Here is a 27,763-nt window from a genome sequence, read left to right on the forward strand (position 1 = left end):
CAAATCAATCAATCAATCAAATTTTATTATATTGCGCCAGATCACAACAAAAGTTATCTCATGACACTTTATATATAGAGCTGGTCAAAACTAGACTCGAAGCCAATTTACAGAACTCAACGAATCCTCCAGGAGCAACACTAGCGACTGAATGTACCTATTATGATGATAAAACCATTATAACTGTGCTTATAAACCATATACTAATGAGTATTCATGTCACAAATATACTTTATAATTAATTCAGTATTTGTTAATGTTTAACTAATGCTTCATAGTGTGTACTTATTATAAAGTGTTACCAAAAGCAGGGACAGTGATATCTTTTTCTAACACAGACTGAGAATATACTGACAGAAAAAATTCAGGAACACCAACCCCTTCGCTTCCCCTTCTCTCCCCCCCCCGACTTACCCTCTGAGCTGAGAGAAAGAATAAAATGTAGAGTAGGGAACTAAAACTAGAAGAAACAAGAAGTAGTGTGAAAAACCACGGTCTGAGTCCATCCTCAGACAAGATCGGTGAAGGACGAGGGTTGATCCACACCAGGCGGTTGCTCACCTCAACCTGTTGTGATTGGTCGGCGTGTTGATTGCTCTCGCCGCCTACTCACCGACAACCCCGTGACACCTCACCTCACTCCCCCTCCCCCCTCCCCGGCGCACCGCCACAGCGCGTTGTCCATCACCGGCCGCGCGCGTACGCAGACACGCCTCAGTTCGTTTGAGCGTCTCTTTTATCTCAGCCTGTATATTCGGGGGCGGAGTCCTCGGTTTGATGACTCGCTAGTTTGCCTGTTCTGCACAGGCTGCCCGCTTCTGTCTGACCGAAGTCGGACTCTGGCCATCCTGGTCCTTAGGGGAGCTTTTGGAGTGGATCTTGCCAATCTCCTCCAGGGCGCTGGCGAGAGAGTCAAGGTCAGCAGTGTCCTGGTGGCGAGCCTCCCACAGGCTAAGGATGACCGCAGACGGACTGAGCTGCTTCGCAAAATAACCGAGGTTTCTGTGGAGAAGCAAACACAGGAAGTATTAATAAACACAAAGGGACAGCAAACGGGGAAGTCCGGTGCTAGGTTCTAATACACAGGTGTGTTGAGCCACATTATGTAATAAATTCCCATTATGTAATAAAAGTTCAAAATGTAATAAGAATGTCACGTCATCTTGTAGTAAAGCCATTATGTAATAAACTGACGCATTTTGTGATAAATGACGTCAACGCATTATATAGTGAATTTTTTCACATTATGTAGTAAGTTATTATAATTTGAGAAATTTATTACAAAATGCACTTGACACATTTTTATTAAAAAAAAAATGTAATAACATGGTTCATTACGTATGTACCAAAGGTGTGATGGTTTAGCTCTTTTTTATATCCAGAAATGTTGTTTACATTGTTAAAGACACTTTCTTGAGGTTTTTGTTTTTTTTTTTCAACTGGCATAGACACCTTATATTGATCAAAATATTTTAATTTGCCTTGAAAAGGTCCTGTTTAGAAATGAAGCCATTTATTGTTCAACATCAGCATTTTATACTTTGTGTGTACATGTTGGAGTGTGTGTACTAATTGTGAATGTAATAATAGGTAGGCTATCATTAGCACTACAACTACTAATCTGCAGGGCTAGTTCAATTAAAGAGGGGGAAAAAATCTACTTGTGTGTCGTTATTACGTAATGAACCATGTTATTACATTTTCCTGAAAATAAAAATGTGTCAAGTGCATTTTGTAAAAAAAATTCTCAAATTGTAATAACTTACTACATAATGCAAAAAAAATTACTACATAATGCATTGAGGTAGTTTATTACAAAATGCGTCAGTTTATTACATAATGCGACTTTATTACAAGACGTGACGTTCTTATTACATTTTGAACTTTTATTACATAATGGAATTTATTAGATAATGCGGCTCAACAAGGTGTCAAACATGCGGCTCAGGGGCCAAATCTGGCCCGCCAAAGGTTCCATTCCGGCCCTGCAGGATGAAAGTGCAAAAATGAACCTGAACAGTCCAGTTGTCCAAATCATTCTGGTTCAGGTTCCACATACGACCAATGTGATCTCCAGTAAAAATAGCACACAATAACCCATAAATAATGACAACCACCAAATTTCTTTATGAAAAATTATGTGGAAAAATTTAAATTTAAATTTAAAATAACATTACACTGTGAAAATATATACATTTACAAAACTATTCTTTCACAATAAAATGAAAATAAATAAAAAATAAATAAAACAGAGATGAATAACCCGAAATGTGCAATTTGAACAATATCTGCCTGTTACTAAATGTTTTGTGCATTTTTAGATCCACTGTGATCTGTAGTTGTGTGAATAATAACATACGTAATATTGTAGAAATTTTTCAAATTTTAGTTCCAACTCCAAAATTTGAATGATATTCTGCCTGTTACCAAATGTTTATGGAACACTGTGTGTAAATGTACATGTATAAATAATAAGTCGAGGCATAATATTGTTTAAAATTGCACTAATTTTTCAATGAAATTTCAGTTTTTTCAGGTTATTCACATCTTTTTTGTAAAATGTAAATATTTTCATAATTAATTGGATTTTTTTTGTACTTAAACAAAATGAAAAACTTGGATTTGTCATTATTTATAGGTCATTATTTACTGGTCTGGCCCACTTGAGATCAAATTGGGCTAAATATGGCCCCTGAACTAAAATGAGTTTGACACCTCTGCTCTAATAGTTTTGGATTTTTTAAATATAGATTAGTTTTATTTAGTTTTGACTTTTTTCTCTAATTCAGTTAGTTTTAATTTGTTTTTAGAGCAGGTTTGCTAGTTTTTATTAGTTTTCATTTTTTTCTAAATGCTTAGTTTTAGATTAGTTTTAATATTAATATTAGTTTTGTTGTATCTTTTATCTTCTTTGCCGTCATATTCAAATAAATCCCATACAGGACTCTGTTGCTTTCTCCCAACTTTTTTTTTTTTTTTTTTTTACAATTTTTATTTCTCAATTTTTAACAGTACAATACAGTCTCCTCAGGTTGAGGAGCAGGAAAAAAGCAAAAAAAAAATAAAAACAGAAAAACAAACAGATGACAAGAACAGCGTGTGTTGGTGTCAGAATATTAAGGACCGTTAACCCTCTGGTATCCCCTCCAGCATGGCCCTTACTAAGCACCAAGTGTGCCTTTTTCGCACACTTGTGGAATAATATCAATAAATTTTCATACAGTTTGTTTTTAATTCTTTTACACTTTTTCTATTTCATCAACTTGAGCCGTAAATAAAAATACCAAATACTCAATAATTGTCACATTTTTAACCCTTTAAATGCCGTGTTTGTAATGTAAACAAACTTTTTTTTATGCAAAAAACACACAAAAAATATTTTTTTCAATATACTACATTAAAAGTGGATCACATATTATTGGATTTTGCATCCTGGCATATGTCAATGATTAACAGCAACATTGGTTAATTTGCATTATTATTTTGGTGCTAGGTCAAATGTTCAAAAATACTAGCATCTGTCACCAAGTGTGCGTAAAATGCACACCTATAAATGAAACTATTAAATATTATATATTGATTTATTTTTCTGCTCTAATTTGATTTTATTTTTGTAAATCAAAGTCAGCCCTAATCATACATATCAAATGGAAGAAATAGTGCGTTTTAGGCACACTTGGTGACAGATGCTAGTCTGGTAATTTCCTTTTGTTTACAATGTGCAAATTTTAGTTGGTGGGCAGAATTTTAAAGATCATGCAAAAATGAACAACTTTTGAATTCTAACCTTATTTAAATTGTGATAAATAATATGAAGTTTTTTAAAACGAAGTGCAAAGTGTGCCTAAAAGGCGCACCCAGATACCGAGGGTTAATAGATACATTTTTTATTTATTTATTTGGTTTATTTGATAGGGACAGATACAAAAGACATAGACGAAATGTAACACAGCAATCCCATGCATGCATCATAGTGCTTATAGCAAAAGCTAATTTGCAGCACTGGTCCCTAGATGGGCTTTTATGATCAGTTAAAATACAGAAAGGAATGGAGACAATGACCTTTTACATACAAAACTGAGGTATAGGAAAGAAAATAATCAGGTTAAAACAAAGAAACAGATAAACATTATACAAACATTAAACATGAGTACACAGCTGTTTCTGGCACATCCATTTTTTTGTAAGTTTTTTGAACGAACCTAAGCTTGTCAAAGTTTTTTTTTTAATGGAGAGTAGGTTCCACATGTGTCTCTGAATGTCAGCCATTTTCCCCAGTTTTTCATAAAGAGATTTTCTTTTAACTTGAGTTTATATGTCAGATGTTCCATGACAAGTCTATCATCTATGATTGAAATCCATTGTTTATAAGACGGAGCATCAGTCTTAAGCCAGTTCTTTGTTATGGCCTTCTTCCCGACCACCAGGAGGATGGACAAGATATCTGTCTTCTTTATGCACTGATTCTTCCAAATGTCCGAGGTACAGAACAAGACAAGAATTTGGGATTGCATATCCCAGCACAGCATTTCCAAAACATGTGTGTGCGTGTGTGTGATCTGAATCCATGTGATTACGAAGTCTCCAACCCGGCTGTTGAGTATGCATTTGTTTACTTTTAATTTTAGGTGTGATGAAATAACAAATTAGATTTTTCCAATTAAATTCTCTCTATTTAGGTGACTGTGATGTTGATTGGTGGTTTCCCACATATCGTACCACTTCCCCTCTAGGATCTCCTCACCCAGCTCTCTTTCCCATTTGGTTTTAACATACAGGGTGGGGAAGCAAAATTTACAATATTTTGAGGCAGGGATTGAAAGACAGTGTATGACCAGTTAGTTTTTGAAAGTCATGAGAATTTATTTGCCACAAGAAAAGTACATAATAGAAAATGTTTTTATTCTATGTGTCCTCCTTCTTTCTCAATAACTGCCTTCACACGCTTCCTGAAACTTGCGCAAGTGTTCCTCAAATATTGGGGTGACAACTTCTCCCATTCTTCTTTAATAGTATCTTCCAGACTTTCTCGTAATAGTTTTGCTCATAGTCATTCTCTTCTTTCCATTATAAACAGTCTTTATGGACACTCCAACTATTTTTGAAATCTCCTTGTGACGAGCGCATTCAGCAAATCACACACTCTTTGACGTTTGCTTTCCTGATTACTCATATGGGCAAAAGTTTGTGAAAAGGTATGGATAATAGTGTGGTATGATTATGACATCAGTATATGTTTGGTTTCAAAACAATTGACGTAGTGCCTGCTGAGAAAAAACAACTAAATGTTCATTGTAAATTTTGCTTCCCCATCCTGTACAATGTTGAATCATTTCTAGAATTCATCAAACAACCACACAAAACTGACACAGTTTTTGGGACAGCACTTCCATAAGCTTGTATAACTTTCTCCCAACTTTAGTCTCCATGTTTCCAGGTAGAGCGGGGACCAGAAGACGACTGTAAACCACAAGTGACGAGAAGTGACGGACCGTGAAGTGTCGTATGGAGCCGCTAGCTAAAATTGCTAGAGCAAAATAAATCAATTTCGTATCATCTGACATTGACAAAGATGAAAACAAAGGGAATTTTATCCATAATTTTTATTTGTTTTAGTTAGTTTTGTAAGCACACAATACAGTTTCAGTTAGTTATCGTTTTTTTTTTTTTCTTTTAATTAGAGTTTTTATATTCCAGTTAACGAAAATGTTTTTTCAATTCTAGTTTTCGTCATTTTGTTAGTTTTCGTTAACAATAATAACCTTGGTCTGGTGGTCTGGATGGAACCGAGCCAATATGTAAGCATCTCTAAAAGGCACGAGTCAAACTGCACTGGAAAGTTTGGGTTATTTCAGAGCTGTTGAGTGACCTTACTGAGAAGCAGGAAACCTCAAATTAAAGCAGCAGTTTGTCTCAAATGGGGGTACGCGTACCCCTGGGGTACTTAGAAGACGCCCAGGGAGTACTTGAAATTTTAATATAATAATAATAATAATAATTAATAATAACACATTTTATTTGTAGGTGTCTTTCTTGGCACTCAAGGACACCATACAGTAAACCGCAGAGTATAAAACAAGCGATAAAACAGGGTAAAAAATAAAAGGCAGGTTAAAAATTGGAGAATGTAATTATGGTCACAAAGAGAAAGCGATCCTAAACAGATGGGTTTTGAATTTGGATTTGAAGAGAGGGAGTGAAGTGGTATTTCTGAGCTCCGGTGGCAAGGAGTTCCAGAGATTTTTTACAAATTTTGAATGAATAAAATAAAATGAAATGAAAGTGAATAATGGAATGACTGTTTGGAATCTGTATTTAACCCTGTAAAGCCTGAACCATTAAACACTGACAGAAAATTCCAGTTCTTTGAAACTGGAGCCTTTATTGCAGTGTTTTTCAACCTGGAGTCCGGACCCCAAGTGGGGTCGCCTGGAATTCAAATGGGGTCGCCTGAAATTTTTAGTAATTGATAAAACTAAATTAAAATTACTATTAAAAATATATAGTGAGTTGACAGAGATAATCCCAATCCATAAAATACATGACAAACTGAAGCTGAAACTGAAGCACTGTGGTACTGTTTATCTGTCAAATGTTCATTGTGGTCAGTTTCAGATGCTGCAGCTCTTTCATAACACTGGTCAACAACAAATTTATTGTGAAGTTTTTTGAGCTGATTTAGGATAATTTTGGTGTGCTGAATCCAAAAATCACATTAATTTTGCTCAATCAGGTCAACTTTCTGAACTATGCTACATATTGGCTTTTTAACATTTTTGCTTACATTTATGGGCATTTTCACATCATATGATACAAATTCTTTCATATTTCTTGCAATACGAGTTCTGAAGATTTTACTTTTGCCAATTTATGATTAATGTTTTTTTTTAATATTACAGGTGAATGAAATGGCTTCGACTAGAAGATCTTGCAAAAATAAGCCTGACGTATTCTGCTACATCTGCGGTGAATACACCATTGTACCTAACAGGAATCAAGTCACAAGTTTCATAAAGTGTGCTTACCAATCTTATTTGGTATTAATTATTTATTTTGTGAGAAGATCAAATTTTTCAAAATCAATTAGCAAAAAAACCTGACCTGATTGAGAAAAACAGATGTCATTTTTGGATTTAGCGGTGCAAAATGGTCCTAATTCAGTTGAAAAAACCTAGACAACTTGCAAAAAACATTTTTTTGTAACCCAGTGTAATTCATAGTTTGAGTTCTTGTTTGTTCAGTATTAATTGTCAGCCTTGTAAATCCAAGCTGGACTGACTGTACATATCCTGACCAAGGAAAATCAAATTCTCACTTTGTGCAGTAATCTACACCTGGCTTTTCTGCCTCCTGTCCATAATATATACATTATATAGACTAAATGTCGTCTAAAATTAACGTTTATTTGCAACATAGTACAGAAAACTATTACATGATCAAAAAAAATTAATTTTAGCAAAAACAAAAGTCTCTATTTTGAATGTTTGGGGTCGCCAGAAATTTGTGATGTTAAAATGGGGGCACGGGTCAAAAACATTGGGAACCACTGATCTAAACATTTAAAGTTTTACTAAATCAAACTCTGAGATCTGGTAAAAACATGCATTTGTATAAAGTTCTGCCAAATATGTCTCAAACTCCTAAAAATATTAACAAGATACATGCAATTGTTAACAAATGACTAGGCATCCTCTAATTTTCGGTACTTATTTGCTTGATACTGATCAGCTGTTCTCTCAGAAACACTATAAAATGCCTCCATGCATCCACTTCCATTCATTCTAAAAGCATGCGTTGAAGAAATGTACATATATGCGAATTAAATGCAATAGCATCCACTTCTTTTCTTGCTAAACATGCTTTCATAGACTTGATTATGCAGAGAATTTTTTGTTTGTTTGTTTGTTTTTTGCTCTTTTTTCCCTGTTTTTTCAGTGATTGATTCTATGGAAGCGACCAACAGGCGACAGATCCGAGGCTCTTTGTGGCTCAGCCTGGATGTGGGGGTGGATTATGAATGTGGTCGTTGGAGATGGGTGACATAAAGCACATACAGTCACATAATATGCATACATCTTCTATTAGAGACACCGACTTATGAAACCCTTCATACATTTTCACACTTTGAATTCTTGTTCCTTTAATATTCTGGTCATATTGCAGACACAGATACAGTTTTATTTATCCCCAAAAGGAAAGTCATTATAAAACCATGTGGGTTATATTACAAATGAATGCCGGTTAGACCTTAATATAGCGAAATTCTGTAATTCTACCTGATTTACCAAAAACAGACATTGCGTTTTGGTTATTTTACTAATTACACCAGCTCTCAGTTGACTAAAATGCTGTGATTCCAGAAGGTATCCATGTCCTAGAAATTGCAATTTGGCAGCACTTTCAATCAGAGGCAGATAAACTGGCAATAACTCCTTCTGTGTAATACTCTTACTCTCTAAAAGTAAAATACACTGATATAAAAAAAAAAAAATGTAGAAATGACCTCCCTGTGTTATCAATTACAGAAATATATGACAGAAATATTAACCCTTTCATGCATGAATTATGAGAACCTTAGTTGAGTTTTTTTCCTTAGTGTTTTTATTCCTCTTTAGGCATGAAAAAAACAACGCGATTGAAATTTTATTATGAACCTATTTTTCATGAAGTTACAAAAATGTCCACTCAGCTGGACACCAATTTTTGAAGCAAAAAAACCCCATGTATTTAAAACCCATCATCAGAAAGTGATAAACTGGGTGAAAACTATGAAATAAAAACATTTTTCATGCAGCTAATCTGATGTTTTCTCACATTTTAACATACTCTAATACTAGTTATTACTAACTTCATGCAGATAATATGCAAAAAAAAAAAAAAAAAACCTTTTTGATTAAGAAAACTGTTGATTACAGTCTAATAACAATTAGCAATTGATTTAACACGTTACTGCAGATCAGGTTTATCAACCTGATCTGCAAAGTTACAGTAATGGTATGAATTACAATGTATTATGGGATGATGCATAAGCGTCCACTGTGTTGGCTGATATGGAACTAAAACAACAAAACCCATGAATATATAAGAGAAGAGCTGGAGAATAACTGTCCTCTGGAGTGACCAGTATGCATGAAAGGGTTAATAGCAACTTAGTCCAATCCATCTAAAGCTGAGTTGAAGTGAGACAATTAAGCAAATATTCACAAAAACTCTATATGATCACATTTACATTTCAATTTCATCACTTAATCAAAATCAACAAAACACACACAAACACCAGGATCCACAATAGATTAAAAAACGAAACAACAATGTGCATCTGTGACTAAAACTCTCCGACTGGATTGACTCCAACACCTCCATCTGTTTCTACATGTAGGTAAAACAAAGTTCTGACCTTTAAAAACTATTAGGGTTTTAATTAAGAATAAATTAACATCAAATTACGAGTAATTACAAGAAAACACCGCTTGCTTTTGTGTAATTTTGCAGCCAGTGTAAGGACCTGACGTTGTGTTGTTTCCCATTCAAAGCCTTTTCTAATATGATGCAGCTCTGAGTCCAGGGGGCAGTGTTTCACCACCGCTGCTCCACAGGAGAAATAACAACAGGCAACATGAAAGGCTGCAGCCATTGGTCACATCAAGCTCAGTTCAAAGCAGCCCAAGTTGGAGAGGAAAGCTTATCTGGATAATTTGGAATCCCAAAGGACTGTTCCATACCAGCATCTCATGAATCATGCACTTAACAGGAGTATAGCTGCCACAAGGAAAGACAACAACTGCATCGAGTAAATATTAGCACAGCCTTTTCATAAAGGCGCGCATTATTTGATGAAACAGGACGAGTAAATGGCATTTACTGATGGATGGAGATAGTTTCCCACTTCATTTTAGAGTCGGCTGCATATTAAGGCCGGTGCGTATTCAAAACACGCATTATATCATGGGACAGCGGTCGACAAACACTATCACTTGTATGCTGTGCAGGTGAATAATCAGGCTGGACTCCTGCTGAGAACACAAAGAATAAACACCGCTACATGTAAAAGTCACATTCATGAGGTCACCGACACCCGCAGCGCTGTTACCGTTCTGATCAGCATGTGTTCGACGCCGAGGCCGCGGCAGACAAGAGGGTACGCGCATCACGCAATCGCCGACAGGACACACATCACAGCAACTCACCGATCTAAGTGGAGTTTCTGGGCTAAGAGTTGCCAGTCCTTGCCCTTGGCGTTGGCAGTGTCGAAGGTGGCACAGATCCTCTGGCGGATGGACAGGGGGATTTTGAAGGCCTTGGGCCCCGTCTGGGACGTGATGGTGCAGTCTGTCTGCATAAAAAATGGGACCGACTCCTTTTCAGTCTGGAGGAACAAACACAAACACACCAGGGTCAAGTAGTATTTGCACACCCCTGTATGTGTGTGTGTGTATGTGTGTGTGTGTGTGTGCATGGTGGTGTTAACCAGGCGGGTGTTTACAGGGTCACGGCGGTTCAGACAGATATGTTTAACATTTTAAAACATCCATTCATAGACTGTAAACAAAGGCAAGGTGGTGACATCTGGAAAACTACGGGCTGGTGTTTTGTAAAATTAATTAGCCCAAAAGCTATTTTTTGATAATGGAAAATACAGCATTTAGTTAACCTTTAGAAATGAGGTTTTCTGTCATTAGGCTTAGAGAAACAAAGGCCTCGGTCAAACTGAGTTCAGATTCTACCAATTTGCTAGATGATGTTTATTTCCTGAGACCCAGCTATATGTTTTTATCATCTACAGAGGTTAATAATAATGATAATGGATTAGATTTATAGTTAAGAGATACTGAAAGGAAAAAAAACAAAAAAACAAAACGCTGTTCACTGTAAAAGACATTCCAACAGTCCATAAAAAAATTTAAAATGTAACTACAAAAACTGTTGCATCATGTTGTTTCCAATCAAGGCATTTTTTTAACACAAAAAAAGCCAAAACTTTTCCTTTCCTGGGTGTCAGGAGGTTAAAGTATCTGCTCTATCTCAGCTCAGGCTTTGGCCAAACTAGTGAACAAACATGCACCTATTTGCTGGTCGGAATTTTAGATATCTTTGTAATCTTTATAAATTACAACAGATGGAGGGTGAAGTATGAGCTTTTCTTACTTAAAGGGTAAAGGTTAACTCACTCACTCACTCACTCAATCAATCAATCAAATTTGATTTTTTTCTTTTAAATAAAATGAATTAATTAATAAAGAAGTAAAAGAGAGACAGAAAAAAAATCTAATTTCATCAGTGATGAAAGTGTTCCGGTTTTTGCCGGAAATCCGTTTTTTTCCCAAAAACTGAGCATATTCCGGTAAATTCCGGTAAATTAAACATGTCCGGATCATTTCCGTCTGGTTTGGGAACATTTCAGCTGGAAAATTATGCATAAATCGCTCCGAAAAGTGTAAATTATGTTATTTGGGTCTGTCTCATGGACGCGGCCATATTGCTTTTTCTCCATTCGTTTCGACCAATGAGATGCTGTTTACAACGCGGAAACTTGTATGGACGGCTCTGATTGGTCCGTTGATGACACGTGGTCCGTTTCGCATCTCTGGCGACAAGATGGTGGATTTTCTTTGAGTATTTTACCGCCGATGTATTTCATCTAAATATTCTGTGAAATCATGTCAGAATTCATTGTCCTTCAGTGTGGGGACGAACTGAAGTGTGAGGCAGGAATCAAAAATGAGTTCAACTGGTCCTGGCTCGAGGAAACTGATAGAAATGGCGATTTTCTGTCGCAGTACGTCTGGAAGACAAGCAAACCAGGTTTGTTACTCATTGAAGTCATTCAGAAGTTCAAGTTCAAGTTTTTTTTTTCTTTCCTCACTTTCATCACTGTTTTATTGATATAGCACCAAATCAAAACAAATAGTGATGTGACATTCACGAACGAATCGAATTTTGGAATGAATGATGGGAACCGAGTCTTTGTAAAGAGCCGTTCATTTTTTTTTTTTTTTTTTTTAAGGAGGGAGTGTCCGATTACCTGTCAATTTAGCGTCACTGGGGAGGGATTGGGCAGGAGGCGAATGTATTTAAGTAAATGTAGTGAGTAATCACTGTTGTGTTTTGTGCACTTTTTTCTGTATGTTTACACACATTTATTATTCTTGTTCTGAGGGAAAGTGCACTACAGTTGTTCAGGTATTTAAGTAACTGCAATGATAAATCGCTTTTGTATTTTGTGCATTTTTTCTGTATGTTTTCCAACATACTATTCTTGTCCTGAGAATTGCACAATAGTTCACGTATTTAAGTAACTGCAGTGATTAATCGCTGTTGTGTTTTGTGCAATTTTTTCCGTATATTTACACACATTTATTCTTCTTGTATTGAGGAGAATAAAATGTTATTTCATAAGAAAATGTTTTATTTTCTTCTTCATTTTTAGGCTACAGACTAGTCCACATAATATCCCGTGATGTTTTTTGTCAAATTCCAGCATTTGTCTAATGTCACCTGTCATGTCATGGATTTAGCCCACACATTTCAACTAACTATTCTTTTTTACAGTAAGATAATATTTACTGCCGCGCCAATTAAACACCTTTAAAATGTAATGCCAATCATCACATGTAGCCTATTTAGTCATTAAAACATTGGTGTTTCAAAATAATGCAAAAACATAAAAGAGCCAGTCTTTTGAACAGCTCTTTTCAAAGAGCCAAAAGTCCCATCACTAATAGCAAAAGTTATGTCACGACACATTACATCTGGAGCTGGTCGACATCACAAACTCAACAGAATCCTCCAGGAGCAAACACTTGATGACAGTGTTTTCTTTATTATCCAAGTGGGGGAAATTCAGTCTTTGCATTTGACCCATCCCAACACATACAGCACCCACTAGTGATTAGCATTAGGAATTAGCCCATTAGGAGCTGCCGTTGAAGGTGCAGGTGAAGGACACTGACAGAAGGATTAGCTTATGTATGGGTGTTTTTGATGGTGGGGGAAAACCAGAGGACCTGGAGGAAATCCGCTTTTCAGAATCATCAGAATGAACTAGTGCAAAAGAAACATTTAAGATAACATGAATAAATACCCCTCTATAATATAGTAAAACCCAAAATAATAGTAGGCTCACTAATAACATATCTTTAGGAGGGATGGTGGGTAATGACAGTTATAAATGTCAAAGCCAGTCAGTGCAAGGTGAGATAGAACTGCTGTGAAGAGTAAAATATTGAAATTCTGCTCGATTTCACAAAATAGATTATTTATAGGAAGATGTTTTATTTAAAACTAGAAGTGATTTGGAGACATCTGAACACGTTTAACGCTTCAAAAATGATGGGACCTACTGTATCTACTCACCATGCAACCATGACTGAAGCATGTTTCCTGATCAATAATGAAGTAATGGATTATAATTAGGGATGCACTGATACCATTTTTTTCCAGACCAAGTACGAGTACGTACATTTGAGTACTTGCCGATACCGAGTACCGATAATGAGTACTTAATAATCCCATTCCAGTTCTTAGTTCCTTTTGTAAATGTGCTTTATTGTCGTTGTCATTAGTCTGACTGGAACAAAGTGCTGCTACTGACATTTAATGTGTTGGAATGAGCATTTCTCAATTAATCCACCAGGGGGCGCCGCTCTTAATTAACCATACTGGACAAATACCACGAAGAAGAGGAAAGCTTTTTGAGAAGAAGAAGAAAGTCAGTAATAACAAACATGGAGACGACAGAGGTAACACTAATGTGATACTAATATCGCAGCGTTTTCACTGGTAAGGTTTAAAAGCTTAGCTTCAGCAGGAAGAGAAAAGAGAAATGAGTGATAAGTTTCATTTTCACTTCTGTTGGCGGCGGTCCACACTGCTCCGTACTCCTGGTGGTATTCTCATTCTGTGTATGCATCCGCCAGCACCTGGTAAACAGATGGACAAACAGAACGCTGCGTCCGTATCTGTCTGTGTCTGTAACGTTACTTGCAGTCAGCGTTACTTTTATCACCGTAATTTATTTTGTAAAATCTCCACACTCTTCACACTCCCCACACATTATTCCACCATCATGTACCTGCTGCACTGAACTGTGAATGTCACACAGCCGTAAGTGGTATCGGTGCATTTGTAACGGATATCTTTTACAAGTACGAGTACGAGTACACACACTGAGTATCGGTGCATCCCTAATTATAATGGTGCAATTTACACCGTTTAAGTAGTGTTTAACCCTTTCATGCACGAATTATGAAAACCTTAATCAAAATTTTTTCCGGAGTGTTTTTATTCCTCTTTAGGCATGAAAAAAACAATGCGATTGAACATTTTCTTCTGAAAAATAAATAAAAAAGAATAATAATATGAAAAAAAAAAAAAAAAAAATTCTTATGAACCTATTTTTCATGAAGCTACAAAAATGTCCACTCAGCTAGACACCACACATTTAATTTTTGATGCACAGAAACATGAATTTACTGATAAATTGTGTAAAAACTATGGGGAGGACTTGTGATTCTGTGGGTTTATGCTCAGGAGAGATCTACATAATGTTACCAACTCATGTCAGAAAAGATATGTAGTGTCTTAAAACTTTAATAAAGATATGTGTAAAAAAACAAACAAACAAAAGAAACGAAAAGAACAACAAAATCCATGAATATACAAGAGAACCGCTGTAGAATAGCTGTCCACTGTAATGACCAGTATGCATGAAAGGGTTAAGGCAGGAAAACGTCATGATCATTTGGATGATTTTCAGCATCAGCAATATCCTAAGGTGAAATTGTGAGGGTTAAGAGTTGACACAGTATCATGTAAATGATGATATTACACCCAAAGCCTACTGCTATTTTTGGGGTTTTAGATCAGATTAGATTAGATTAGGTTAGATTAGATTGAACTTTATTGATCCATTGGGCAGAACCCTCACGAAACTGAGGTCCCAATAGCAGCACAACACTGAATGTACACGTAGAAGAAGTATTGTAAGAAAATAGTAATAAAATAACTACAAAAAACAGTAGTGAAAAAAACAAGCAGTTGCACAATGTACTACTAAAAAAAAACAAAAAAAAAACAAAAAAAAACCCCATCAACAACAGCAAAATAACATAGTAGTATAATTATTTTAGTTAGTTTATTAGTTTATTGTATCGCGGACAATCCCATTAATTAACTATCAATAACAGTAAAAAAGGGCAGCTTTAGCCGACATGGCTAGTATCCTGCTGTAGTCCCTGGCTGATGACAATAGGAACTAGGCCTGTAACGGTACACCATACTGAACCGAACCGAACCATTTCAGTACACACCCTGTTAGGTTTGGTACACAGCTGTTGCTATGTCCAGAATGCTTTGGCGGTGACTGCTGGGACAAATGCGGTACAGCATACACGATACACAACAGCCTACAAAACTACCACATCTAAACCACGCTAGTGTTAGTTTAAATCACAGGATAAAAGTTCTAACAAGCAAGTTATAATAGTTTCGGATTTTTCATTATAGTTTAGTTTTATTTACTTTGACTTTTGTTTTCTCTAATTCAGTTAGTTTAATTCGTTTTTAGAGCAGGTTGCTAGTTTTATTATTCGTTTTCATTTTTTTCTAAATGCTTAGTTTTAGTTTAGTTTTAGTATTAATTTTAGTTTTGTCGTATCTTTTATCTTCTTCACCGTCGTATTCAAAAAAATCCCAGACAGGACTCTGCTGCTTTCTCCCAACTTTAGTCTCCATGTTTCCAGGTAGAGTGGGGACCAGAAGACGCCTCTAAACCACAAGTGACGGACCGCAAATATCATATGGTGCCAACAGCGAAAATTGCTTGAGAGAAATAAATCGATTTCATATCAATCCGACGTTGACAAAGACGAAAACAAAGGGAATTTTATCCATAATTTTTATACGTTTTAGTTAGTTTTGTAAGCGCACAATACAGTTTCAGTAGTTTTTTTTTTTTTTCTTTTAATTTTAGTTTTTATTTATTTCAGTTAACGAAAATGATTTTACAATTCTAGTTTTCGTCATTTCGTTAGTTTTCGTTAACGATAATAACCTTGCAACAAAGTGATAACTAGTAGTTGTAAACTGATATATAGGTAATAAGTAGTTTCAGTACTAACAATACTGTAATAAGACCTAATATTTACATGGATAAATGCTTTTATATATGTGGAACTGCCTTTATACGCTGGCAGGGATGTCTCAGTCTTGTCTTTTAACACATGAAAGGAATACAAAATCTTTATTATAAAATATAGCCAAAAGCTGCAGCCCTCTTACTGCAGACACCGAGACCTGTATGAATAAGATTCACACCTGATAGGAAACAACACCCCAGTCCACATAACATTCATTTACAACAATCAAAGGCTCATTTAGATTCCTGGTTGGTTTCATAGCTGCTGCATCCTCACTCACCTCTTGTAAAATGGCAGCACTATGGTGACATCGTACAAGAGCAATACAGGGGTTCCTATCTCTGGAAGTTTCAATATTCCATTTTATTCACATGTGACACAAGAACAGCTCCTCTTTCTGTTATATCTCATAAAAACACTGTACAACAGATGTTCAACACATCCATCTGAACCTGCATATGTGACATGAATGTATTTTTGCCTTTAAGTTTAATACTTTAACCCCTGACATGTCTGTGGTGAGCATTCTGAATATGATTTATTTTAAATATTACTAAAAATTCAACTGTTTTGCGCATAAGAAAAATTTAAACATGCTAATTAACAGAATAAACCTTGTTGTCTCCATAGATGTCTGAGCATGCTCAGTACACCCCTGCTGCCTGTGGAATGGGGGGTAAAACGAGCAGTGAGAGAGACCGACTCACTATAAAATAAAGTTGTTTTTTGTTTTGTTTTTTTTTTATATATATATATATATATATATATACTGTTTTCCTTGTGATTTTTGTTTTTACTGTTGTTTGCAGTGTTGTGATGATTTCCTTTATTTATTTGTTTTTTTTTTTACTGTGTTTTTACTAACTTTTGATCATGTAACTGCTATTTGGAGTTCAACCAGTTGCCAAAAAGCAGCTGGACTGGGCCAAAATTCAAATCCTTGTTGTTGTTCAGTGTGTTCCAGTTCACAGTTCATGTTCAACTTCCTAAATCTCTTATTAATGTACATTCTGAGTGCCTTATTTAGTAAAAAAAAAAAAAAAACCTGTCAAACTTCAATTTCTCTTTGTCTTTTTCTGTTATTCCACCCTGTTTTAACCCTAAAACAAACAGTAAAACAAAACCAGCACATAGCACATTTATGAACCTGAAACAGACGACAATTCACAGCATCACGTTTACCTGAAATAATGTCACAGGGGTTAAAGGGTTAATCTAGTTTTAACCCTTAGGGGTCCACAGTCATGGCCCAATGACTGAATCACATGACATTTTCAACACGTTGTAGCTTCGGAAGTCAGTCACATAGATTACTGAGGACAATTGTATTCGAAAGTGCGGACTTGAAGCACTCTGCCACTTTTTTATTTGATGTTGATAGAGCAAATACAGCTGGAGATATGATGGTTTGAACCTGGAGCAAACAAATGTGAATAAAAGTATGAAAATGAGGTGGGGACGGCATGATATATTTTTTTACCATATCTTTGTTAGTTTGTCCTTTTCAAAACCCCCACCTTAACCGATGCAGAAACCAAGAAGATGGAAGATGGGGGGGGTGTTGGTATGCTTTTATGTCAAATATTTGAGTATAGTTTTAAATTATTACAATTTTGATTTATATACCTAATATTTGGATCCAATATTCACTTTTAACCCTCATCCTACCAGGCTGGGGTCCAAACTGGACCCCAGGACATGATTTTTATGTCTCTGCTGTATCATTCATTGAATGATCACTTTGTGCTAGGAGTTTGTCTGTCTGTATGCCCATGTTCGATTGCTTATATTAGTTCCAAAAATCTGACATAATGGGTACTGTATTCAACTTGTTGTTTCAGTAAGTGATGGCGAATAGAAATAGAAGAGCAAGGTACACTGTTGCACAAGCCCTTAGGTCTATTTTAGAAACAGAGGACAGCTCTGAGGCTGAAGGTTCCGAGACATCCAATTGTTAAAAATCAGGGTGATTTGATAACTTGTATCACCCTCATTCTTACACAATTAGTTATTGTAATGGTGTTTTATGATACAAACTGTTTTCATACGTAATAAAAAACATTCCAAATGAAATGACGTTCCTGTCTGTTACTAAGATGTGATATCACATATATCACAGTGGGGTCCACATGGACCCTGACTGGTAGGATTAGGATACGAAATATGTTGGTAGGATGACGGTTAAAGTCTTTGAAAAGTTCATGAAACATCTTTGTATTATTTATGCAATAAATTATATACATTTTTCAAAACAGATTTGATATTTTTTGTGTGTTTTTGGCCTTTTGTGTTGATATAGTAGGTTTAAAGTGAAAAAATAATAGACAGATGAGGTAGATGAAGTTGTGCTGAAAAAAAAAAAAAAAGATACCAACATGGTATAATAAACATTTCTTTATATAGTATATAAAGGCAAATTCAAAAGTACTCAAAAATAGCCCAAATAGGCTCAGACCCCTTAGGGTTAATGCAGACTGGTTTACCTATAAGTACTGTGTACTGTGTTTAGAGATGAGGACGACATTATTCCAGTCTATCACAGTGTGCCCAGTAAACCATGCCATCACTCTCAAATACTGTTACAGTCTGTGATCCCTGCACTCAATATATATTTATTACTCAGCGGAACAGTGACATAACATCTGTGGAGCTCAGCGCTGAGTAATTTCATTAAATAGGAAGTTAATGTGACTGTACTTTACAACCACAAGCCCAGGGAAGACTGTAAACTGCATCTGCATTTTATCACAATGAATATTTTAGGAGTTTTCTTCACACTACATCAGGAGTGTCAAACTCATTTTCTTTCAGGGGCCTTATTCAGCCCAATTTAATCTCAAGTGGTCCGGACCAGTAAAATAACAGCATAATAACCTATAAATAATGACTCCAGATTTTCTTCATGGTTTAATGCGTGTTACATTATGCCTATAAATAATGACACCACCAAAATTTTCTCATAGCATTTACATTTACAAACTACCCAAACAAAAAATATGCGAAAAACCTGAAAAAACTGAAATTTCTAAAGAAAATTAGTGCTTTTTTTTTTTGTTAACAATGTCATGTCTTATCATTTATACCTGTGCATTACAGATCGGATCTACAAAGGCACAAAAACACATTTAGTAACAGGCAGGTTAGTTCATATTTGTTCAGGTTATTCACATTTTATTGCTAAAGGATAGGTTGTTAATGTAAATACTTTCAGAAATTATAATTTATTTGCACTAAAACAAAGGAGTTGTCATTATTTAAAGGTTATTATACTATTATTTTTCTTTAGATCATATTGGTCTGTACGTAGAACCTGAACTGATCAGATAGTTAAAAGCACAACAGCATCAGCAATAAGCCAAAAATAATGATAGAAAAGTCTGATAAAAACAAAAAATACAAAAAGAGAAATAATACAGGTGAAAGAAGTAACAGCAGCGATGAATGACTTTGATATTGATTAGAAAATAATAATAAAAAAAAAAAAAAACAATTAAAGCAGTGACATTAATGCCAGAAAAACAAGAAATGGGGTAAAAAGAGAAGAAACAAGAGACTAAGATGTTTCATGTTTTTTTTTTTTTCCTTTAATTTGTCGCCAGCCTGTGTGATCCATCAGTATCAGTAAATATCACCTGCAGAAGTGTGATCTCTTTTCAGTATCAGGGGTTTGATGGTACTTTTAATAAAGTGAACAACAGCATTCAGAGAACTGGGTGTCGGTGTCGGTTTTTACAAACAGACTCTGCACCTGAAGTAACTTTGGTGAGGAGGATGTTTGTGAATTTTGGTATCAAGATTTCAAAAAGCTGTAGCTTGGCAGTAGTTAGGGACAAAGACATACTGTAAATGAGAAAAATACTGTTTAAGTTTGTGAATTTGCTCATCTAATTTGCATAGTGTGATGTCATGTGGCGGCGGCCATATTGGATTGCGTAACTTTGAGTAAAATTGAACTTTGAACAGATTTACATGGAAGTTTTCTTTATGTTTTTCTTAAAATAAATCGTTAAACATTAATAGAAAGTAAAATACAGTATGTTTTCCTTGGTTTTTAGCCAAGCAGCAGAGTAGCCAAATCTGTCATTATCTATCAAAACTAAAACTAAACATGTGATTCCAGGCACAACAAACCCCGCCCCTCACATGTAGTGTAGCTTATTTGGCATCAATCCAGCTGATGTCAGCATATCACCTGCCTCTATATATGTGCCAAGGTTGAAGTAAATTGAAACAAAACTAATGGAGTAACAGAGGTGAGACAGGCTGGACTTTTACACAGCAGATCTGCGTTTCCTGAATCAAAGGGGCAGTGACGCACTCCAGCGTATAGTGTGATGTATAATTTGCGCGTCGGAAAAACCCCGAGCATAGCTTCTTAGCTAACCTCTCCAGAGTCAGCCTGTCATTCACAGTTCTACAAATGTTAGCACGACTCTAGTTGCGAAAAAAGGTCTTTCCATTGCAGTTTTGCGTGATGTACCATTTGCGCTACGCCTGAAAAACCACCTCCTGCCAGCGCAAAACCTTTTAATCGAAAAATTTGACTTTTGCAAAATTGTGGGTTTTCCATTAGGTAAATTTTTTTGCGCAAGTTATATTTACGCAGTTTGAGGGTCAATGGAAAAGCGACTACTGAGTGTTTAAAGGTACTGGTCTCATATTTGCAAATGTAAATATCTTATTTTAATTTCACAAACCTGGGTCAGCTTTTGTGTCTACTTGAAAGGTGTGAATTGTACTCAGACCACTTTTATACACTCCTTTCTGTCACACTATGACTAACCATCAAAACAGAATGAAATCAAACCATAAAGAAAAGTCATTGCGAATAATCTTTCAGCTCGGTCCGTCCATCTGTCTTGAGTGTCGTATGTTTCAATAGCGGTAGTGGCCTTGAGCTAGGACAAGCACATTTGTGGCCGGTTGTGAAAAAGCAGTTGGGTAAAATCAATGAGTACCACTCTCTTCTGCGGTAACAACTACTGTCAAGGTGCTCTTGAGTGAGGATTTCTAACTCCTAGCTGCTCCAGTGGAGCTGCTCGGCGGCTGACAGAGGGCTGTTGTAACACCGGGCACCTCCGAAGTGTTAATGCATGTGAATGTGAATGCGAAGCAGGATCACATGTCTCCCTCGATAAAGAGTGGCTCGAAACAGAAGCAACACTTTATTTGGATACTCCACCTACAGAGAAGTGTTTTTTACTTGTTGTTTTTTTGCAGTGTTTTAACAGCTTTATAAGATGAGATTCAACAACAAAAAAAAATATGGAAATGAACTGCCTTAGAGATAATATGTGATAAATCTTGCATATTTTGATACTTGGAAAACAAATGACAAAAGTGCTGGTTGGATATAAAAATATGATGAAGTCATACATGTATATATGTTTACGTACATTTATGTAATAGATTTATGAATTTTACACTAGAAGGAATCTGAAAGTGAATGTATTCTAATGTGCAGACAGTTTTAAGTAGAACTGGAGGCTCTGAGACAAAGATTCCTCTGGAGTAAAACCAGTTCTTTCTCATTAAATCATAGAATGTCAAAATTTGACCCAATTCTCTGCAGCACCTTTGACTTAGTTATCCTTTATTAGAGACCCACATTTGGTTTTAGTAGTTTTATTCTTGAAACATTTTTCTTACTTCAAAAGAAACAAAACAAAAAACAACAGTTGGTGCCAGGCACAACAGACTCCGCCCCTCGCATGAATTGTGGCTTATTTTAGCATCGATCCAGCTGATGTCATCATGTCTATGCATGTGCTGATGTCAGCATATCAATTGCCTCTATATATGTGATATATATCAGTAAATTGAAAGAAAATTGATGGTTTTATAGATATTTGAAATTTCGCCCATTATAAGTAAAGGGGAGAAAAAGATTCTAAAAATTCATTAAAAAATTGAACTTCGACCTACTTTTCCCAAAATGTAATGACATTTATTCTGGGTCACTGGCAATCTATAATCCCAGTTTGGTATGAATTCAACCAATGGTTTCGCTGCTACATACATTTGATATTTCGCCCTTTATAAGTAAATGGGAAGAAAAAAAGATTTAAAAATCCATAAAAAATTTGAAGTTTGGCCTACTTTCCTCAAAATGTCATGGTGTCTATTCTGGGTCACTGGCAATCTTTAAACCAAATTTACCATGAATTCAACCAATAGTTTTGCGGCTACAGACATTTCAAATTTTGCCAATTATAAGTAAATGTAAAAAAAAAAAAAAAAAAAAAAAAGTAAAAATTCATAAAAAATTTAAACTTTGACCTACTTTTCCCAAAATATTATCAGATCTATTTTGAGTCACTGGCAATCTATAAACCAAATTTGGTATGAATTTAACCGATAGTTTTGCTGCTAGAGTGTTAACAAATAAAGAAACAAACAAACAAACCGAACCAAAAACAATACCCTTTGCCTCCCCTTAAAAAAACAAACTGATATAACCTGTTCAGTTTCATCAATTTTCTTTACCCTTTAAAGCATAACATACAGTATTGTGCAAAAATTTTAGGCCACCTTTAGCCTTGTTGGTTTGATTTGAAATGAGCATTAATATTCACCTCTCATTCTCTTTTCTTCAAATACAACAAAAAAAATGCAGGAAGTATGTGCACAACCTTAAAAGACACAAAAACTGAACTAAATGGGCTCTAAAGGTTAAAGATATTATTTAATGTCATAATTAGAACCATCTGACGTGTTGAATGAAACCTGGTGTAAAACATTACAAAATGAATGCAGTAAATCTCATATTGTCTGAACTAAAGGGTTAAAGACATGCTAAAGGCAAAGGGAGGTCACAGTAAATATGACCACTTTGGTTTATAGAAGCTGTTTTTTCCCTGAAATCTTATTTTTTTTTTTTACTGCTGTTCATTCTTCACATATATCAGATGAGATTGGATCTTGATACAGAGACTGAGAAATGCATATGTGTGGTCATTGACATTGTACCGGTATTATAATCATTTACACGTACAGTCACGGAAAAAATAATTAGACCATCAAAAGTAATCAAAAACAATGGTTATACAATCAAGTACTAACTCCTGTGTGTATCATGTGACTAAAACAGACAGAAAAGAAAACATAGAATGTCTAAAAGCACTGTTTTTATTAGTACAATGCCATAGATATTGATGTAGGAACTGAAGTGATTTTGGTTATTATCAAGAAAACATTTTAAATGGATAGATATCAGCTCTGAAATTAAACTATTATGAGCTGTTTTTGTTGTTATCATTGTATTTATCCAAACAAATGTAGCTTTAGTTGGACCAGGCATTAAAATGAACAAGAAATTGAAGAAAACAAGGGGTAGTCTAACAATCTTTTCCGCCACTATATTTTATACATCTATTGAAAAATAAATCCCATTTGAATCACTACTACATTGTTGTTAGCTTTTGTATTGTCACATATCTGAGTTGTTTAGACATTAATGTACTTGGTAAACATATTAGGTGCTGTCGAAGTTAATGTTGTTAAAATTAATATGAGGAATTGAGCTTAAAACAGCAGTAGATTAATTTGATCATTATAATGGTAGGATGTCTGTCAACAGGCCAAATACTAAATACGACCACTTTAATTTATAGAAGCTGTTTTTTCCCTGAAACTTTAGTTTTTCCTGCTGTTCATACTCCACATATATCAGATTGAATGTAAGTACAGATGGGGCTGGCCAAGCGCTAACAGATGGACAGCCTTACTACATATTTATTTGGCCTTTCACAACTATTTATGGTAGAAAGATGAATGATACCTCATTTTGCAGGGAATAATAAGCACTTTTAGATGCGTGATTGAAAAAAAAAATGTTTTAACCTAATCTTCTGGCTTAAAAGTAGTAAAAACCACTTGATAACAGATGGACAGAAAATAAACATTTGTTTTTGACCACGTTACAGAACCTGCCTTAAAGTGCAGTTCCAATTTTCTTAAAACTGTAAAAATCCATACTGTTGGTCCTGTAGGGTGTCCATTTTGCAAAACAGGAAACAGTTTGTATTTTTTTCAAAATATAAGGGCTGGGGTGCTGCTAGCAATTGTGTGCCCCATGAAAGGTAAATGTTGTGGGGCCTTTATAAAATTTTGTATCTTGTCGATTTGTCGGAACAGGGGCGGGGTGTACTTGGGGTAGGGGCTGCGGTTATATACATGGGGGTGTGGTCCATAACTAATTTAACTAACGCTGGCGTGAAGCGAAAGTGCAAGTTAACATGCTTACAACTTCCAACTCCCAGCTTCCATGCAACAGATTTTACACAAAATTTTCACAACTTCTAACCTGTATCCACTGGACCCCCTCCACTGCTTTATGGGCCCCCCAAAAATGCTGGGCCCCATGAATTTGTCACGTTTACCCCCCTTTATGGCAGCCCAGTATAAGGGCATAAAATAGCAAGAGTTTTGCTAAGTGTTTCAGTAACGGATGGACAAGGGAGAATAATTACAAGCTTCAATTGTTTATTCAGCCAATTTATTGCATCTATATTATCTACAAAGTCAAATACCTTAATAAACTAATTTAATACATTTTTACATATATTTATCTCAGTTTATTAGATATTTGTTACCACTGTAATAAGAGTAGCAAAAGGTTTTTAAATGGACCTTACAACTTCTCATAAGTACAATAGAGGTCCAATAGAAGAGTATGCTTTGAATTACACTGATGGACAAAGAATGCAAACATACATTTATGCTGAATTTAATGCCATTTAAACAAAATAAAACTTGTGCTGGACACTAGAAGTAATATACTTCCAAAATATATAAGTCTTCAAAAGGTGATTTTAACCCTGTAAAGTCTTTAAAACCATTAAATCATTGACATAAAATTCCAGTTCTTTGAAACTGGAGCTTTTCTTGGTCCTTCTGAACAACCCCCAAATGTTTTTTCACATATTAATTTCCATGTATGAGTTTCAATTTTGTATCATATTTGATACATCAGGTCTCAATGCTCAAATATTATTATTTTTGAACAAACAAAAACATAATATAACACAAACATGTCTAACAAATTGGTAATTCTTTTGGAAAATTGTCAAAGTTCTGCCTCCTTCCTCATTAATGACAGTTTTGTAGTGTCACTGGAAAGGCCTCTGGTGAATGAATCCCTCCCCCTGGTGGATTATCTGTGTATTGCATGGATCTAATTGTAAACATCATGTTTTCAAGAAAGAAAAATATCACACTGATCATGTAGAGGGTTTCAAAACCCATGTATCAAATATGATACGTTTGGCATTATGGGGTTAAGACCACAATCCTATTTGATGCTTTGACAAAGGAGAGAAATATTTAATGAGAGTACTACTTATTGGAGGGAATAAAGCTCTGACAAGGAAGTAGCTACAACCAGATGAACCACAATTTGTAGACTGGTTAAAAGAAATCTATGAAATCTATGTAATGGAGAAACTGTCCTTTTCATTAAAAGTAAAGCAGGATAAATTTCTGGAAATGTGGTCAAAATGGATTGTATATATCATCTCTTTGAGGCCAGATTTAATTTAACTTAATGATAAGTTAAGTTAAATCTTATTGATAACTTAATGATACATTTGGTGTTATAGGTTTGAATGTATCTTTTGATCTAGCTGTTAACCTTCCCTTGGCCAGTCCCGGATACTGAAAAATACCCATGGGCGGTCACTAGTCACTAGAATGTTACTAAACCAACAAACCTAATGCTGACCTACAAATTTGCACAGTATTGTATATGTGAAATTTTGTACAAAACGTTGTAATTCACTTCTTAACTGAATGTGCAATAACCTGCCCTACCTCCCAGTACTTTTAATTCAAATGTGCAATAACTTGTTTTTACCTTTCAGTACTCTTATTATTATTATTATTATTATTGTTATTGTTATTATTATTATTATTATTATTATTATTATTATTATTATTATTATTGTTACCGCTGCCAGGAGGTATTGTGATCGCTTTGCTTTGTGTGTTTGTTTTTTGTTAGCAAGATAACTCAAAAAGTTATGGACGGATTTTCATGAAATTTTCAGAAAATGTTGATACTGGCACAAGGAAGAAATGATTAAATTTTGGTGGTGATTGGGGGGGGGGGGGGGGGGGGGGGGCACAGATCGGTCTTGGCGGAGGTCTGCGCTCTCTGACTGCTTTTCTTGTCATGATTATTATTATTACTTTTTTTCTGATCAGTACTGGATTTTACAAATGTGTATTTGTGTTTATCTGTGCAATAACTGTTTTTATATGTATATTATATGTGTATTTTTTATATATATATATATATATATATATATATATATAATTATATTTAGCTGTGTTTATGTTTTGTTTCTGTTTTTATCCATGTCTTTTCCAACTCTGTGACTCAGGGAAACGCACAAGAATTCCACTGTACCTATACTGCGATGCATCTGTGCAAATGGCAAATAAAGTCTATTCTATTCTTTCTATTCTAGTCTACATATTAACCCTTTCATGCATGAATTATGAGAACCTCAATCAAGATTTTTCTCCAGAGGGTTTTTATTCCCCTTTAGGTATTAAAATGAAAGCAATGTGATTGAAAACATTTTTTTTAACCTATTTTTCACAGACTTGCAAAAATGTCCACTTAGCTGGACATCATTAACTTTTGAAGCAAAGAAACATGTATTTACTGATATACTGTGTGAAAACTCTGAAATAAAACCATGTTTAATGCTGCTAATCTGATGTTTTCTCAAATTTTAACATACTCTAATACTAGTCACTACTTACTTCATGGGGAAAATATGCAAAAAAAAAAGTAAAAACCCCCCCAAAAAACAGCCTAATAGCAATTAGCAATTGACTTACAGTCAAACAACTTACTGCAGATCAGGTTTATCAAGAACAGTAAAGTTACAGTAATGGTATCAGTTGCAGTATATGAGGTGATGCATAAACTGATATGGAACTAAAATAACAAAATCCATGAATATACAAGAGAACAGCTGTAGAAAAACTGTCCACTGTAGTGACCACTATGCATGAAAGGGTTAAATACTGACAATAAGCTGTTGAAATACTACAAATACTTGATGTGCACGGAGTATCCAAGTAAACTGTTCTACTGAGTAAATATTGGTGCTGGATCTGTGCTCCGTGTTCGAAACATTTAGCAGAAAGTAAGTGCCAGTGTCCTCTTCGCTCTATTAATACACAATGCAAGCTCAGGAGAGCTGGCCCTGCTGTCAGTGGACACATTCCAGCAAGGTTACATAAAGGTTGCGAGAGAAAGTGAAGATTCCTCCCCCTGCCCCTACCCCCACCCCACCCTCCTTGGCGCCTCACCTCGGCCACAGCTGTGTAGACCTGCAGAATCTGCTCGTGACCTTTGACCTGGCGTACGCTGATTTTGCAGGAGAGCTGGGCGGTGGCAGGGCTGTATCTCTCCAGAGAGAAGGCACAGTGCAGGGGCTGCTGGTTGCTGCACCACACTTGGGGGAAGGAGAATTCCTGAAGACAGCACAAAAGAAGGGACATAAGTAGGGCTGTGTATTGGCAAGAATGTGGCGATACAATACAAATCATAATACTAGAATCACGATACGATTCATCACGATATATCACGACACTGTTAAAAAGACAATTTT

At 35.5% G+C, this 27,763-nt stretch overlaps 1 protein-coding gene across 1 annotated transcript in view; it reads right to left on the reverse strand.

Moving 5' to 3' along the window:
* Positions 1-785: 785 nt before the first annotated feature.
* The window catches only part of LOC115426225 (netrin receptor UNC5D-like), a 37,984-nt gene continuing 11,006 nt past the window's right edge, over positions 786-27,763 (reverse strand). Inside the window, exons 3-5 of the mRNA XM_030144231.1 lie at positions 27,462-27,626; positions 10,188-10,366; positions 786-1,002 (exon numbers count right to left, since the gene is read on the reverse strand). Coding sequence (XP_030000091.1) covers positions 786-1,002; positions 10,188-10,366; positions 27,462-27,626 — 561 coding nt within the window. The remainder of the gene's footprint in view (positions 1,003-10,187; positions 10,367-27,461; positions 27,627-27,763) is intronic.

The sequence above is a fragment of the Sphaeramia orbicularis genome, chromosome 9, assembly GCF_902148855.1.
Source record: "Sphaeramia orbicularis chromosome 9, fSphaOr1.1, whole genome shotgun sequence".
NCBI classification, from domain to species: domain Eukaryota; kingdom Metazoa; phylum Chordata; class Actinopteri; order Kurtiformes; family Apogonidae; genus Sphaeramia; species Sphaeramia orbicularis.